The following is an 18,510-nucleotide window of genomic DNA, read 5'->3' as shown; positions in this document are numbered from 1 at the left end:
GAACTTCCATGCTTTTATTTGTGTGTATTCACAATTTAGCACAAATATCTCCACTTATAACAAGCTCCAACTTGGCTAGAAAAGTCTGATATTTTCCTTTAGCAGCATTTGTTTCCTAAGACTAGTTTGGTGTTAACCACTGCCCATCATCATTAACTTGTTTATATGTTTGCCTCCTCTGCCTATTATAATCTCATGGATGAGAAGACTGTGCACCATTCACCTTTGGATTCACATCTTTTGGCACAGACCTTGGCCTACAGCAGGGGCTCAAAAGGTATTTGTTAATTGAAATAAACTGCAAGTTCAGATGTTTATTATGATAACATATTCACAAATTAATAAACATGGATTCAGGTCAAGAGAAAATAGTAAATAACAATATCAACTAACATTAACTAAGCACTTACTATGCGCTTGGCACTATTCTAAGTAATAACTCATTTAATAGTAACAACTCCCCTGTGAAGTAGGTTCTATAATTGTCACGACCTAACCAATGAGAAAACTGAAGCACACAGAGAGAATATGGGCCCACAGACAGGAAGTGACAACAGCTAGGTTTCAAACCCCTACAATCTAGCTCTCAAGGCCAGATTTTACCTCTAACACTACTCTGCCTGTTCAAGTGATTTGAAAATAGGGTGACCTAAAGCTGGGTAATCATTCATTTTCCAGAACAAATATTTTTATGTAGTTGTCCCTATTTCACATAATCATTCAGGGTCAGCAGAGAAAAGCATGAAACTGCTCATTTTCCCAAATCTCTTCAACATCCACATTAGACAGGTGAGTAGAGAAAGTGAAAAACAAGTATTATTAAATGATATGCACATGAAAACATTTACAAACCCTCAAATAAGTACCACAGACACTACAGTGGATTCTAGGTTAGAATGACTTCATTGAGAGACATTCTCTAACTATGTCTTAAATACACATCTAAAAAAATCTGCCTCCTCCATTCTCTGTTCATTTAATGGCACTTAAGAAATTAAATACTGTTAAGAACCAAAAAATTTCCAAATCACTAGTTCTATGGGAAAAATGATCTTTGAGGGGAAACTTTAAAAACACTATGCCACTCTTTCAGTTTGTAATAAAATCTATAACACATTCTGTCAGAGTTGTGGTTCAAGAAAGTACAACTCCTAAAGAGTAATTCTATCTATCTAAATGACAAACACTGGGTATTTAAGTGGTAAAGGTTACTAAAGGTAACCTTTACTAGGTTACTAAAAGAATTTGGCATTGTAATTTATCATACTACTTTGTTATATCTCCAATGAAAGATTCATTCTCAGCAATATCTCATAACTGAACTTCCTATTCAAATGGAATTAAATTCACTGTACATTAATACATACTTTGGTGGCAAGACATTGATGTTCATCTGATACCATCACCAACTGACTGAAATTATATTAAAGAAGAAGTAAGATTGATTTCAGTGAGTCTTGACTAAGTGGCTACCCCCACTGTTTAATATGATGGTTATTAATTTTTAAAACTGTTCTTGTCATTGAAAACCTAAATTAAAAGTATAAATTTTTATAATTTAAATGTTAAAATCAATCCATCATAATTAAGAATAACATGAAAAATAAAATTTTTTATTTGAAAGGTTGAACATTCTATGGTAACTGGAACAGTAAGTGGTCTCTAAATAAATATTCATGTTGGTGTGGCTATAAAAATATTAACTTTATTTGCTGCCTCTGGTTATGTGAAGGCTTTAGTTAAAGAACCAAGGCAAAGTGGACCATTCGGCAATTATCCTCTAAATCAGGGGTTGCAAACTATATGCCTAGAGGGCCGTGGCAGGTCACTTAAATGAGTGAAGCAGGAAGGGTCTGACTGCACCCACATCCTCATGAGTGGAGAGGACTGAACTTCACAGGAGAGCTTAAAGCTCCATTAAAAGTGTGCAGTTGCCACTCTGCTCTAGCTGACTGCTTGCTGCGCAAGAAAGCAGACTCAATGTTAACTTCTGATTTTTTTAAAAAAGAGGTCAGAAATTTTATGTGAAATCTCCTGATTTACAAATGTTAGCTGAAGTGCTTTTAAAATACTGTATTTTGAGGTTTATCACCAAAATATCTATGGCTCTTAAAAAGTAGAACGAAGTGAAGAGTGCTTTGGCAAAAAGCAGAGAACTGAGGCCAACATCACACCAACACCAGGGAGGACCCCAGGCATGGCATTTTAAATGGGTGGAGGGCTCTCTGTCACTTTGCTGCTCTCTCTAGAAATTTCCCTTAAACAAGACTCAGCTTTAATTCAATAAGGGCTCATTTGGAATAGACTATGTTAGCAATGGAAAGGAAAGACCCTCCCTCTGCTGCTGTAGCATCTCCTGGATTGGGAGGAAAATGAGGGGAAATGAGAGCAAGTATTAGAACCGAGTTTCTTAATATTTGCTTGAGTACTCCTGGACATTTATGGAATAGGCAGGCACATTTAGAAAGCTTATACAATTTGTCCATGATAAACTCATTCTTTAATCTCCCAAGTCAGGAGGCACATTAAGACTTGCCAATTTGTTCAACAAACATTTATTGAGCACTTACTACTTGCCATGTACATAGGCACTAGGGATAAAAACCAAATGAGTCATGCTTACAGCCTAAAAGGGGAGATAGGTTAAGTAAACAGACGATTGAAGTGCAGGGTGAAGAAGTGTTATAAGAATTATGAATTTGTGAATGGTAATGATGTGCTGTACCCAAAATGTCTAATCAATCAGCAGAGGGGAAATCATGGAGGGTGTCCTGCAAGAAGTAGCACCTAAAGAGCAAATAGGAGATATAATCCTTATTTAAAGCTTGGTCCATGCCAGGCACTGTTCTAAAAGCCTGTGTTTATTAACTCATGTAAATTCCCACAACAACCTTAGTAGTATGCATGCCTCATATTATCTGCATTTTATAAATGAGGAAAATGAACACAGGAACTTGCACAGGGTCACATAACTTAGTAAGTGTCAGAACTCAGATGCCATGCTCTTAACTCCTATGTTTATATTTCACAAAATATAGAATAATTAGGACATACTATAAGTAGTTATGATTTGATGATTTCATTGGGATGGGGAACACTATAGAAACAAATACCTTGTCTTGCTTAGGACTGCCTTGAATTACGTGAGCAATTTTTCTAGATTCAAGACAAGTTCTAGGTATTTTGCTTTTCAAAATTTAGCATGAGCTGAAGTCACCTAAGATATAGACACCAGTTTGATTTTTTCACATTAGGATTTTTTTTTAAAAACAACTACATGTAATTTTCATGCCTGCATCTACTTTCTTTTATATTTTCTATTGAGCTGTCTCACTGGGGATGAGAGGATGAGGTAGATAGATGAGCTAAGACACACTGCCCCACAGGGCCTATTACAGCTATTTTCTTTTTAGTTTAAATAGTACATTTCTTATGTCATTAGACACCTGGCACTGCTAGCACATATTCCTCTTAAAGACTCATTTATTAAATATGAAAGATTGTTCAATGAAGTTTACTTCCTATCTCAGCAAGATATTTGTGTGGTTTACTTTTAACAGACAATATTTTGTTTTCAGATATTGTATTCCCACAAATGCCACTGGAAGGGTACACTGTGTGTGTGTGTGTGTTTGTGTGTGTGAAGATTATAGCCATGTACAGAATGATCAGTTCAGATTTTAATATGATATCCAGAAACTTCAGAGTTAGTTAACTGACAAGGGTGACTGAACTCACAAAAGCAAGGTAATGATAAACCTGATTGATTAGCCACACACAGAATAGTGTATTAGTCTCATATATGGTTTAGCTCTTGGAAACCACCTAACACTGAACTCTAAACAATCTTAGATGAATAAGGAAATCATACTTAAATATAAGAGGATGAATATAATTTCATTTGTAAGGCACTAATGCACTTCCTTAACGTCTTAAATGACTAAACTTTAATAATTGAAGTATTTGCATTTAATCTTTGTGCATTTATAAATGTTTAGTACACAATGAATTAAAATAATTCTACTGCAAACAGAAACCATCAATTTATTCCAAAATCCAGTACCTATCTGTTACTGGGCTCAATCTCCAGGTTTTCCAGACTCAAAACCTCAAAGTTATCTTTGATTCCTCCCCTCTATTTATATCTACTTGAACATGAAGCCCAGTGGATCAGCCTACTGAAAGCAATGGTCAGGATGCTCTCATGTCTCCATCTTCCATTCGCACGGCCCACTGTCCTGACTCCTTCCTCCTACACCAAAACTTGTCAGTGAAGTTACTAATGGCCTCCTGATTGCCACATCCCAAATACTTTCAAATCTTGACATTTTCTCTTACCAAAACTTCCTTGGTTTCCACCACACTGTACTTTGCTTCATGATTCACATCACTTTCTCATTGTTGCCCTGTCACCTTCATGGATTCTTCTTCTTTTGCCCATCCTTTTTCTTGGGTAGGCCCTTGCATTTCCTCCTCTAGCCTCTTTTGTTGTTGTTGTTGCCATTCTTACTCTCTGTGCAGGCAGGCAATTTCATCATTCTCATGACTTTAAGTGCCACCTGTATGCTGAAGAAGCCCAAATATCCAGCTCATACCTCTCTCTAGGACTCTAACATACATGTACCCCCCAAATTCTCAATCTGAATGTCTCAGACTCCTTTATCAACATTTCCATCTTCCCTTTCTAACCTTGCTCTTTTTCCTGAATTTCTAGATATTGGTTCTGTCACCAATCATCCAAAGTAGAAAGTGAACTGAGAGCCATCCTTGACTTTTCCTTCTTCTTCATTTCTGACACCTAATTAATCTTCAATTAAAATTTTTAGTTATTTTTCAACTCTGTTTCCTCATCTCCACTCTGATTTCTATTTTCCAACTTTAGGACTCATCTCTCTTACACCTATATCATTCATCTACTCATCCATCCACTACATAATTATTGAGTGTCTAGGAGGAGACAGGTACTGCTGCTCTAGGCACTGGGGATACGAGAGTGACAAAATGACACAAAACCCCTCTTACCTTCTTGTGACAATTGCACTGACTTTCTAACTGGTCCTGCTGGCCTCCAGTCTCATCTTTCCCACCCATCCTCCAAAGTGATGTTCTATCTAAAATGCAAATCTGACCATGCCCCCCTGCTGCAAGCCCTTCAAAAGCTCCCTATCACCTATGAGATAAAAGTCCAGGCTCCCTGCCTATAAATATAAGGCCTACTAGGAGGTTGCCCTGTTTTCTTCTCCAGCCTTACTACTTCCCTACCATTCTGGTCTCTCCTCAGCAACACTGGATTATTGGACGTGCCTACACATCTCATGCAGCTACTCTTTTTTTTTTTTTTTTTTTTTTTTTCTTTTTGCGGTATGCGGGCCTCTCACTGTTGTGGCCTCTCCCGTTGCGGAGCACAGGCTCCGGATGCGCAGGCCCAGCGGCCATGGCTCACGGGCCCAGCCGCTCCGCGGCATATGGGATCCTCCCAGACCGGGGCACGAACCCGTATCCCCTGCATCGGCAGGCGGACTCTTCAACCACTGCGCCACCAGGGAGGCCCATGCAGCTACTCTTAATGCTACTCTTTCTGTTCTAGGAATACCACCCCCACTTGAACTGGTTACTGCCTTATCTCTTCTTCTTCTAATCTTTCAAGGCCCAGCTCAGGCATCCCCTTCTTCAGAAGCCCTTCTCTGATCACTCCCCTGGTGCTCCATAGTTCACTGTGGGTCCTGCTCTCACAGCATGTACCACATGATATGGAAAAGGTCTGTTTAAATATGTCTTAGCTCATTGGACCATAAGCTTCTGATGTTACCTTATATCCATTCCTCTACTGCTACTGCCCTAGTCCTCATTAACCCTAATCTGGAGTACTGCAAATGTTCTCTCCATCTCCATTTTCCAGCCCCTCTAAGCCATTCCAAACGTCACTACCAGATTAATCTTCCCAAAGCATAGAACTGACTGTATGTTCCTCTCCAAACCAAAAGTTTTAATGGCTTCCTTTTCTCTGCTACAGTGGCTCCCAAAGAGTGGAATATGCACCGTTTGTGAAATGGTTTTAGATGGTACATGGGCATGGCATTAAATGACTACAGATCACAGAATAAAAATTTCCATCCATCAGTTTTCTTTCAATCCTAATTATGCCCAAGAAAAAGCTTGAACATGTATCTAACTTTTGATAAACTCTTGTTAATAAAGAGCAGGCCTCAGGACAGAACCCTAAACAGGAAACAGTACTTAGCTAGACTTTAAAATACTGTTTTGTTTTCAGTTATCTTTATTGTTATGGTTAATTTTTATTTCTGGAAAGTTATACTGGTTTTCCATTTATAAGTGTGATATAAAGCTTTTTTAAAAAAATAAATTTATTTAAGTCAAAAAAGGCTGAGTTGGTTTAAAGGAGAGTATTATGTACATACTGGAACAGGTAGTACACAAACATGGTAAAGTCATGAGAGTAGTATTGAAATGACTAACATTTGAGAAAGACTAGTCAGTCGTATCAGGCCCAAACTTATTAGCCTGTAACCTACGGCTTACTTACTTATATATTATGCTGCTTTAGGTCTCAGAGGTTACACAAATCTCCCAACCTATATCAGGATTATAGAACTGAGGTTTCCTTAAGGCTATTTTAAAAAATCTGGCAACAATGATGAATCATTCTCTGTCCTCCAAATATGTGCCACTTTCCAGCCTCTATGCTTCTACTCATGCTGCTCCTTCTGCTTGGAATGCTCGGTTTTTCATTTCTACCTATTGAAACTCTAGTCCTTCAAAGTCCATGCCAAGTGCAATCTCCTTCATGAAGCCTTTCCTTGTTCTGCAGTCAGATGGACTTCTTTCCCTCTCACTGTACCAATAGCACTTACTCTCTCTACTGTGCTTCCAATCACAGTTTTGGTGATATTCTAGATATTCAATTATATTCTCTCACCTAGTAGATCTTAAGCTCTTTCATGGAAGGAAAAGAAGAGTATAAATTTCTATTCATTTTTAATAATACCATGGAACTTACCAGAATGCCTCATACACAGAGTAGGCCCAGAATTAATATTTGCTGAAATAAATTTAATATTTTAAGCAATATTCATGACACTTACAATTTTGCGTTTGATCATGAAGAGTGGGATTTTTGCATGAAGAGGGGTTGAGGACAGTTCCTTATGGACTGTTGATAAATACAATCTTCTTTTTATGTTCCTTAAATCAGTAATTCTGAAAAAAGAGAGAGGAGAGAAGAGAAGATTCCCATCAATATAATAACTACACTTCTTTGGATAATCATCAAAATAATATAATTTATTATATAGGCCCTTTCCAACAGGGAGATCAAACTCCGAATTTAAAAATTGCCTTTTTCTTTGAAGAAGTAATAAAATTTCTTCCTTAAGTTCAAAGTGTTCACAAGCCTGAGTGTATAAATTCACTTAATATGCTAATGTATTTCAGTACTCTACTCTATATTTCCACTCTTCCAGCCTATGAAAAAATTCAATTTATATGAACTGAGAAACTGCTAGCCTTTAATAGCCATGCTTGTTCCAGCTCCTTAAGTTTGTGTTATCTTGGGACATACTGTCACCTACTAAATAGGAAAACATGATGGGTTTCTTTCTCTAAAAATGCACCTGTCATTTTATATACGCTCTTCGTCTGCTTACAGACAGACACAAAACGCTGACTGTCGGTTTCACTTTCCAAACACATGTCTTTGAACCAGAATTATAATACACAAGTTTATTGCTCACTACTCAGGTCAACCCACAGTGATAACAAGGACACTGAATTTGAACATCTTTAATAGATTTAGACCACCGCCATTAGGTTTGCTTCAAATTGATAGAGGCTCATTTTTATGTTCTGCTTCCTTTAGGTTTCAGAGGTAACACAAAAGGCTCAAAATCTCCAAACCTGTCTCATGCTGCTATATTGAAGAATTGATGCTTCCTTAAAAACTGTCTTTTTATTGGAGAGGAGTGATATTTCCCCCATTTTTTAGCAACTGTGTCTAGGTGTACTAATTGCTAATATTATACAATTAGTAATTCCTCAAGAAGACATTTCATTCAAATATACTGCTACCAATATTTACAGTGTAATTAACTATAGTGTAAATCAACACAGCCTTCTCCAGAGCTCTTCCTTGCCTCCTATTTGCACTTTTCTAATCTCATTATTTCTTTCCTCTAAAATACTAATACATATTTTTTTCTGTAGAAAAACTATCATTGAACAATGTTAAGAGTAAGTACAACAAAAATTAGGTGACATGATTTCAAATATGCCCCAGACCTAAACATTCTACCCTACCTGCACTAAACAATATCATAAAAAAAAAAAAGGTTCTGATGAACCTAGAAGCAGGACAGGAATAAAGTCGCAGACGTAGAGAATGGACTTGAAGACATGGGGAGGGGGAAGGGGAAGCTAGGACTAAGTGGGAGAGTAGCATTGACATATATATACACTACCAAATGTAAAATAGATAGCTAGTGGGAAGCAGCTGCATAGCACAGGGAGATCAGCTTGGTGCTTTGTGACCACCTAGAGGGGTGGGATAGAGAGGGTGAGAGGGAGACACAAGAGGGAGGGGATATGGGGATGTATCTATACATATAGCTGATTTACTTTGCTATACAGCAGCAACTAACACAACATTGTAAAGCAGTTATACTCCAATAAAGATGTTGGAAAAAAAAAAAGCAATAAAGCCTTTCAATCCATGGTCAGATGTAAGGTTTAAAGTGCAAAAGTGTTAACACTACTGAAATTTTACACTTACACATATAAGTAAATGTACAATATTTGCCCTAAGGTAGTGTCTTCAAAGTGGGATGTGCACATGGGAGAGGAGGAAAATATTAGAACCATCTTTCATAGCATCCTTTTAAAATGTTGTATTTGGGTATGTTTCATTACATATACAGTACAGCAACATATTTATATATGTTTTAAATAAATAAATGTACCCATGTGGTTAGTGTGCTGAAACATTTTACCAATAGGATTCAGAATCAAATATGTCTGGAAGGCATTGTCATGAGGGATGCTATTAAGTCGTTTCTATAAGAAGTTCTGATTAGGAAATAAAAGGAAAGACTATATAGCGATTCTGGAAAGTAAAAGAGAACAAAAAATTCCCTTACATCAAACAAAATGTTTGATTGCAAAAACCTGCATGAGACACAGTTTTGTTAAGGTTTGCTTTGCTTGGAGGGATAAGACTATGTCATTTTCATTTGAATTGGTAAGGACCGAATTCCAAACAGAGGAACATCTGAGTATAGTCCCATTTTATCAACACATGGAACAATAGGAACATTCATTCATTCATTCCCTCATTCACTCACATATTCAACAAATACTCCCTGAGCCAAGCAACATCCTGGGAATATACTGTGGAATACAACAGTGAAAAGGTCAAGGTCTCTACCCTCCAGGAGCTTTTATTCTAGTGGAAAAGGCAGGTGAATAAAGTATAAAGAGACAAAATAAATGCACGTTATCCTAAATGCAATGAAGGAAACAAAAAAGAGACTGAACTAGAAAATAACAAGAAATGAACTACTTCAGACAGTAAAGCCAGCAGGGCTAGGAATTAATAGGTAAGGGAGGGACATGAGGTAGAAAGGAGAGGTAAGAGCCAAATCACGCAGGGCCTTTATGCTAAGGTAAGGGGTTTATAAATTTATTGTGCACAATAGGAAGCTATAAGAGGGTCAACATTCTACCACGCATGATGAATGGATATCATAAAAATAAACAGATATGGTCTCTTTTATTTATTGGGGTAAGATTTGAGTAACTGATATATACAGATTTTAGTGTTCAATCTCATGTATTTTGGTAAATGTGTATACCCATGTAATCACCACTCCAAATAAAACATAAAACATTTCCATTACCCTAGAAAAGTTCCCTCCTGGTCCCTTTTAGTCAGTTCTCACTCCTGATTTTTATCACCATAGATGAATTTTGTCTGTTCGTGAACTTCTTATAAATGGACTGATGTAGAATATACTCTTTTGTGACTGGCTTCTTTCACTTAACATGAAGTGTATGAGAGTCATCCACGTTGTAGTATGAGTCAATAGTTCTTTTTTTAAATTGCTGAGTCTTGTGTGGCAATACAACAATTTATTTATTCACTCTCCTGTTGATGAACATTTGTTTCCAGTATTGGTTTTTTATGAATAAAGCCTGTGTGACTATCTATGCTTGAAGAGTCTTCTTGTGGATATGTCTTTTCATTCTCTTGAAAAGCAGGAATGGGATTTCTGGGTCATTGCGGAAGATATATGTATAACTTTATAGAAAGGGTTCTCCAAAGTGATTGCAGTGGATCCATATCCTCACCAAGTTTTGGTTCTATCAGACTTTAATGTTAGCCAATTTTAGTTGGTATGAAATGGATACCATTGTGATTTTATTTGCATTTCGCTTATGAATAATGACATACTTGGTAAAGTTTGCTTTTTATTAAGAAAAAAGTAATAAGATATTGTATGACCCAGCATATGATTGGTGAATGGTTTATATGCACTTAAATTTCTTTGATGCTAACATTTTAAAACTTCAAACCATTAAAAACTACTTTCCCTTAAGTCTAGTCAATACTGATCTATCATCTACTGCTCTTTAGGACATTTCTTCATATTTCCGGGCAATTATGGCACCTGAATCACAATTTTCCTCTTCTGTCATCATTCTGGGTGACTTTAAAGACAACAAGTTTTAATCTAAACCTAAACCTCTTCCACAATGACAACCAATTATTTCTATTCCATTTTAGCGACTTAGATGAACAGTCCTACTCTGTTGCCAATCATCACTAGAAACTATTCAACTTTGAGGTCTTCTATTCAAATTTTTCCCCTGATTCATTAGCTCATTCAACTAACATTCAGTCAATGCCTTAGCGGCACAGTATAAGGTACTAGAGACATGGAAGTAGCTAAGACATGGAAATCATATTCTAGTGTGGGTGTAGGGGAAAATATTCTTAAGTAGCTGTTTTTAGTACATTCCATAGACATTCTCTTATTAAATCTCACATCAGTCCTTCACTGCAGGTAGTATATTCATCCTCCATTTTGTAGATGATGAAACTAGACTCTAGAAACCAGGACAGCTTCTAGTCCATAGATATACAGCTAGTAAGTAGCAGAGACAGGTATTAAAACTTGTCTCTATAGAATCCATTGTCATTTCTGTGATAAAACTGTATGTCCACTACTATACCAGGCTGAAGCTCTTTCATTCATTTATGCTGAGTGACTACTATTTGTCAGGCATGTGCAGACAGCGACAAGAGTGCCTGGTTTCTGTCCTTGCAGAACCACAGCCAAATATTTTCAATAGAATACTGTTTATCAGATAAAAACCATGAATCCTTTCACTTCTCCCCCTTTTTCACTCTTTTAGAACCGTTTTCTGTTCCATTCTGGATTCCAGTTCTGAATCTAATCTTCCAATAGGTAACAAACATATGCCTTCCAACCACTATACCATGTAAAGCCTCTTGAAAGGGTGATCTCAAAGTTGGCAAGACTGGGGCTTCCCTGGTGGCGCAGTGGTTGAGAGTCCACCTGCCGATGCAGGGGACACGGGTTCGTGCCCCAGTCCGGGAAGATCCCACATGCCACGGAGCGGCTAGGCCCGTGAGCCATGGCCGCTGAGCCTGTGCGTCCGGAGCCTGTGCTCCACAACGGGAGAGGCCACAACAGTGAGAGGCCCACGTACCACACAAAAAAAAAAGTTTGCAAGACTGGAGTGTAATCTGTTGGAATGTGGTAATTCAACTAAAGAAAAAAATCTACAAAGTATCAGAAGGTTGTCTGCTCAGCACATAATCAGAACAAGTGACTCAGACTACAGTATCTGATACATACAGTCCCCAAAGGTATTATTATCATTATTAAATATCTATTATTTATTGGGCCTTTTTTATATGCCAACACTGTATTATGCATGCTCTATGCATTATCTCACTTAATCTTCCCATAAACGCTACAAGATATCTACTACTATTATTTCTACTTAACAATGAGGAAACTAAGGCTTAGTATGGTTAAGTGACTTTCCTAAAGTCACATATCTATCAGAGTACAGATTTAAACTCAAATCTAATTGATCCCAACATCTACATTGTTAATCACAGGCTTACTTTCTTCTGGGGCAGGCACTGCCTATAAACATATCCATAGTAGCATACTCTTTGCTCCTGGGGCAAAATATTTAATATCTGATGCCTAAGACTCTTACCCTTCACTGTGTTTGGAAGAAAAGAGCCCAAATTTGCCTCTGTGTGTGGGTGTGCGTGTGCACATCTTCTTTCCATTGACAAATTCTTCCTTTAGATTTGTTAAAAATAACCCTCAGATCCAATAACTATTATCTTAAAATTAAAAGCTCAGAGGCTAATCTTACTTTACTCACTTCCACGTTCTTGCAGGTCACTTCACTGTCTCACCATAGGCCTCATATACTTACAATCCTCTCAGCTATTAGTGAGCACCACCGAGAACGACTGATTGCTTCCCATCCTTAACATCTAGGCTTCATCAGTCCAATTAGCTGTCACATCCTGTCAAAGTCACTTCCCTAACAGTTTCACATCTGTTTCTTCCTTTGGCTTCTACAGCTACAATGCTAGTTCGGGTCACTTGATGCTTTAAATATTCTCCCTTACTAGTCTCTCTACCTCTAATCTTTTATCTCTCAGTCCGTTCTTCATGTGGACCAGCCATGGGGACTGAACATCAAGCTTTGGCTCCATTTCCTTCTTTGTCATCCTATAGTCTAAGGAATAAAGTCCAAAATAGAGCTCCTTATCTTGTTATTCAAGGACCTCCAAAATCTGACCCTCAGCCATTACTTCAATATCACCTTTCACCATGTTCCTCTCCATGTCAGACATCATATAATAAGAGTACAAGATGCAAACCAGGGGGATTTCAGAGATATCAGGAGAGGATATCAGAATTGGGGTGGGAGAAAGAGTGGAGTTGCAGAATAAAGCCAGGGTTCGGTTGTTGGGAGTCTTAACATGAGATACCAAGAAGATCTCCACAGGGGAGATACCAAGGCTGTAATTACAAGTAGAAAAGGATGGGAAACGGAAGAGCAACATCTAAATTCCTACCATGTGCCAGAGCCTGTACATCATTTCACCACTGTTATTTCATTTATTTCCCTCAACCGCTCTTTGAAATAGGAATTAATATTCACATCTTACTAATGTAGTTAAAGGCTCAGAGATACTATGCCACTTGTTCAAGGTCTCAGAGCTAGTATGTGGCAGAGCTAGAAATCAATCTAAAGAGACAAAGCAAGAGGAATAAAGGATGGTAGTTGTCTGGCTTAGTGTTTTTGAAAGGTAACATGCTTACTAGGAAGAAAAGGGTGTGTGTAACAGGCCTGCACCACATTCTACCCCTTTTCTAAAGGGCATTCCAGAAGAGAAAGGGGACCAGCCAAAGCTTCTTGTAAACATGACTGATCTTCTGGCAAATACACTAATGGTATTTATCAGGGCCAAAGTCCTTAATGAGATACTTTTTGCTGGATATACTCGATCTGTCTAGGATTTCTTATGGCTAATAAACCTGGAATTCATGCACTCATGGGGCATGGCTCCCTGGAAAATGTCACATAAGCCATAAATGTAACAGCTTTGGGTGAGGGATATTCTCTCAGAATCACTCTCTCAGGTACTGCTTAGAGAAGTCATCTGTTAAATCTGGGCCAAAGTGCATTGAGAAAGGACTGGAAGACTTCAGTGGAAGTCCTGGATCTCTTTCTGCTTCACAGGTACTTCAATAGTGGCTAAAATCTCTGATTCTTGTGAGTCTGTTTGACAATTCAGTCCTTTGAGCTATCTCATATGGCTGGTTATGTTGTGCAGCCTCTTGAATACCTACACCCTCAAAAGCAGATTCTGAGAAAAGGACTTAGGTGCCAGTAGTTTAGGTGATTCCATGAAGCAGGAATGAAGGAGCAGGAAGAGGAAGAGAGCAAAAGAGGAAAGGCCAAGATCAGGATGCACTCACTGGCTACGACACTGCTATAGGCCACAGGGGCTCCATTCTACCAGGGTATCTGGAGACAGGTACAGAACACTTCCCAGATAATCCATTTGAAGAATGGGAGGTGGGAGCCTATATCTACAGACTCCCAATCCCCAGTGGTTAAGAGTTGCCTTTGGGGGGCTTAACTCCCCAGTATTTCCAAGCTGTCAGGCTTCTACTGCATCAAAGAAGGCCCTGGGTGGCACTAGATAAGGGATGCTGTCCAATCAAGCTTGCACCAAACTGCTCACTGAAGCTGCAGCTGATACCAGAGGTGGAGCCAGAGGATGTAAGGTGGGACACTGGAGTGGGCTGCCACAATGACAATACCAGCATTCTTGCTCCTACTTAAACATACTCCATCCTCTTGTATTTTCATGCCTTTGCTTATGCATTTCCCTTGGAAAGTCCCTTCCCTCATTATGCCACTTGAATTATATTCATCCATCACAGTCTGGATTAGATATGCCACCTCCTCCTTGAAAACGTCTTGGATCTGTAAATTAAAAATAATCACTTTTTTTTTTTTTAACTTACAACAGCATGTTTTCAACCCCTAACACTGAATTCTTTTCATTCCTCCTTGGTGCTCTTAGGTCAGTAACTATAGTCCACTTTATAAGCCATGATTGGATGCAAATCTTTTCCTTTGTTTTTACAGGTGAATAACATGTGGTCTCATATATCTCAGTTTTACCACTTGCTAGTAACATTTTGAGTTTAAAAGGGTTACTAGAATTTGGTATTGCAAAGCCCATTTTAGAGTTTAAAGCAGTCTCTCATTCTAAATTCCACAAAGAATTTGTAAAGTTCCTAATATGCAAATGTACAAGCACAAGAGAAGTAGAATTTCTGCAATTTAGGGGAAGGACAATTTGTTACAAATTCATCATCAAGTGTTGTCATCTTGAGTTGATTATAGTTTTCAAGAACTGATATATATATATATACATTTTTAAAAAATAATAAATTGTTATTATTTTAGACTACTCATTATCAACAAGTGGGGAAATAGGCCATAATACTGAGCAGTAACTTTGAAGCCAGAGTTTTTGGGTAAAAATTCTGGCTTCACCATTTCTTAGCTTTGTGACAATGGGCAAGTTACTTAACCTTTTGTGCCTTAGTTTCTTCATCAGTAAAATGTGGAAAAATAATAGTACTCACAAGATTGTTGTGAGGACTGCATAACTGAATATACATAAAATGTTTAGAACAGTGCCTGGCATACAGAAAGCTCTAAGTAAGTAGTAACCATTATCAACTTGGGTGGCTGTGGATTGTTTACTGAATGCTTTGTATTTTTGGCCTTTAATTTTCTAATAACTAAAATTTGACTGGCCCATATGTGACAACATAATCCTCTACTGATGTCCCAACCTCCAAACTGGAAAGTGGGAATGGGTGGGACTGTGAGCCAAGACATCTTTCATCCTGCCGTGGTGAGTCTTGGTGAAAAAATATGGGTGTCACTGTAGGCTGCTACCTACAGTCTGTCTCTTCTACTGGCCTGAAAGGTCTCTGATGACTGAGACCACATCCTGGTTATCACAGCATCTCACAGAGCTTGGTTCAGAGTTTTGTAGTTAATTGGGAAATAGCTGCTCAACTGTCTTTGTTGAAACCCTATTGGAATCATATATTTGCATGTCTATTTATTAAGCACCTACTTGGTGCCAAGCCTGGAAGGAGATACTGGGGATATCACAGTGAATAAAACGAAGTCCCTGCCCTCATGAAGCATGTGTTTTAATAGAGGAAGACAGTAATAAACAAGAAAAAAATAAACAAGTACACATTATGTCAGCTCTCAGTAAGGGCTATAAAGAAAAGTAAAGTACAAAAAGGTGATAGAGATGGGGTGGAAAGTATTATTTCAGAAGAGGTAGTTAGGGAAGTCTTCCCAAAGAAGGTGCCATTTGGGCAAGAGTTGAATGAAATGGTTGGAACCTTGCAGATAGCTGGGAGATTCCAGACAGAATACTCCTGAGGACTATGTGGAAATCTGTTCCTCTCTATAGCAGGTCTTCCAATGTATTCCAACAAATATATATTAAGAAAGGCGAGTCCCCTGGGCTGTAAAAGCCTGATAAGAACCACACAATGGGTGCATGGCATGACTCTGCCCTCGTGGAGGTCAGGTGTTGGTTTGCACAAAACAGTTCTCAGTTAAATCTAACTATTATGGCTCTGACTTCTGGAAGAATTTCTAAATGATCATGTGCCCAGCTTAGGACCAAGGTATTAGGACTAAGCCACTCACATGATGATGAGGTTTTATTCTATTGTCTTTGTAAAAATAAATATGCAAACATTACCTCATAATCAAGAGTAGTTGGTTTTGGAGGGAAAACAAAATCATGTGCTAAGCTTAAATGGTTCTGAAAGTAAGCTGAATTGCTACTTTAAAAAATTAAAATTAGTCATTCATGAGAGAGAGAATATAAATGCATATATGTGACTACTTAAAAGCTTCATTATGCTTATATGCTTTTTTGGGGACAATTTAGTTGCTGTAAGGAAGGCTGCTTGTAAAACATCTCTTCTCTTGTAATACAGGGTTGATTTTCACCATCTAAAACCTCCTGTGACCTAACAAAGCAGAAAAAGACAAGCAACACTTGCAACACTCCTCTTATGCTTAAAGACACATTCTTTTTAAAAAAAAACATATAGGAGTTAATATATTTTTTATATCAGTAACTGAACATTCACAGTTAAGGGTCAGCAATGTGATAGAAAAAGTAATGAGACCACGATGAGAAAAAATGGGGTAGTCAACAGGAAAATCAATCTCATTTATTATAATATTTTAGTGATCAGCAGGTGTATAACTTTCCCAGCTATGGTCATTAACAACATTCATTCCAAACTTAACATCTACATTTGCAAACCAATTGAAAGTAAAATTACTTTTCAATTCAATTTTCAATTCACTTTTTTATCTTCATCTTTGTTTGACAATTTTTTTTTCACAATGGCAACCTCAGTGAGTATTTGAGTAAATGGTACCAACCTTCCAAGAGCACAGATAAACTCATCTATTCAGATTACCTATTCACTTTGCTTCTGTATATACAATGATTTTTTAAAAACATCTTTATTGGAGTATAATTGCTTCACATTATTGTGTTACTTTCTGCTGTATAACAAAGTGAATCAGCTATACGTATGCACATGTCCCCATATCCCCTCCCTCTTGCGCCTCCCTCCCACTCTCCATTTCCCACCCCTCTGGGTGGTCACAAAGCACCGAGGTGATCTCTCTATGCTATGCAGCTGCTTCCACTGGCTATCTATTTTACATTTGGTAGTGTATATATGTCAATGCCACTCTCTCACTTCTTCCCAGCTTACCCTTCCCCCTCCCTGTGTCCTGAAGTCCATTCTCTATGTCTGCATCTTTATTCCTGTCCTGCCACTAGGTTCCTCAGAACTAATTTTTTTTTAGATTTCATATATATGTGTTAGCATATGGTATTTGCTTTTCTCTTTCTGACTTACTTCACTCTGTATTACAGACTCTAGGTCCATCCACCTCACTACAAATAACTCAATTTCATTTCTTTTTATGGCTGAGTAATATTCCATTGAATATCTGTGCCACATCTTCTTTATCCATTCATCTGTCGATTGACACTCAGATTGCTTCCATGTCCTGGCTATTGTAAATAGAGCTGCAATGAACACTGTGGTACTTGACTCTTTTCAAATTATGGTTTTCTCAGGGTATATGCCCAGTAGTGGGATTGCTGGGTCAGATGGTAGTTCTATTTGTAGTTTTTTAAGGAACCTCCATACTGTTCTCCATAGTGGCTGTACCAATTTACATTCCCACCAACAGTGCAAGAGGGTTCCCTTTTCTCCACACCCTCTCCAGTATTTATTGTTGGTAGATTTTTTGATGACAGCCATTCTGACAGGTGTGAGGTGATACCTCATTGTAGTTTTGATTTGCATTTCTCTAATGATTAGTGATGTTGAGCATCCTTTCATGTGTTTGTTGGCAATCTGTATATCTTCTTTGGAGAAATGTCTATTTAGGTCTTCTGCCCATTTTTGGATTGGGTTGTTTGCTTTTTTGATATTGAGCTGCCTGAGCTGCTTGTATATTTTGGACATTAATCCTTTGTCAGTTGCTTCGTTGGCAAATATTTTCTCCCATTCTGAGGGTTGTCTTTTGGTCTTCTTTATGGTTTCCTTTGCTGTGCCAAAGTTTTTAAGTTTCATTAGGTCCCATTTGTTTATTTTTGTTTTTATTTCCATTTCTCTAGGAGGTGGGTCAAAAAGGATCTTGCTGTGATTTATGTCATACAGTGTTCTGCCTATGTTTTCCTCTTAAGAGTTTTACAGTCTCTGGTCTTACATTTAGGTCTTTAATCCATTTTGAGTTTATTTTTGTGTATGGTGTTAGGGAGTGTTCTAATCTCATTCTTTA

At 37.9% G+C, this 18,510-nt stretch overlaps 1 protein-coding gene across 12 annotated transcripts in view; it reads right to left on the bottom strand.

Moving 5' to 3' along the window:
- The window catches only part of CFAP20DC (CFAP20 domain containing), a 281,035-nt gene that overhangs the window by 182,104 nt on the left and 80,421 nt on the right, over positions 1-18,510 (bottom strand). For all 12 annotated transcript variants that reach the window (XM_081247110.1, XM_081247103.1, XM_081247108.1 and 9 more), the window contains one exon: positions 7,104-7,218. In XM_081247110.1, coding sequence (XP_081103236.1) covers positions 7,104-7,121 — 18 coding nt within the window. In that variant the 5' untranslated portion in view covers positions 7,122-7,218. The remainder of the gene's footprint in view (positions 1-7,103; positions 7,219-18,510) is intronic.

Source organism: Mesoplodon bidens, assembly GCF_964165515.1.
Source record: "Mesoplodon bidens genome assembly, chromosome: 10".
Classification (NCBI taxonomy): Eukaryota; Metazoa; Chordata; class Mammalia; order Artiodactyla; family Ziphiidae; genus Mesoplodon; species Mesoplodon bidens.
Note: the sequence above shows the minus strand (reverse complement) of the source record. Positions and strands in the feature narration are given on the sequence as shown.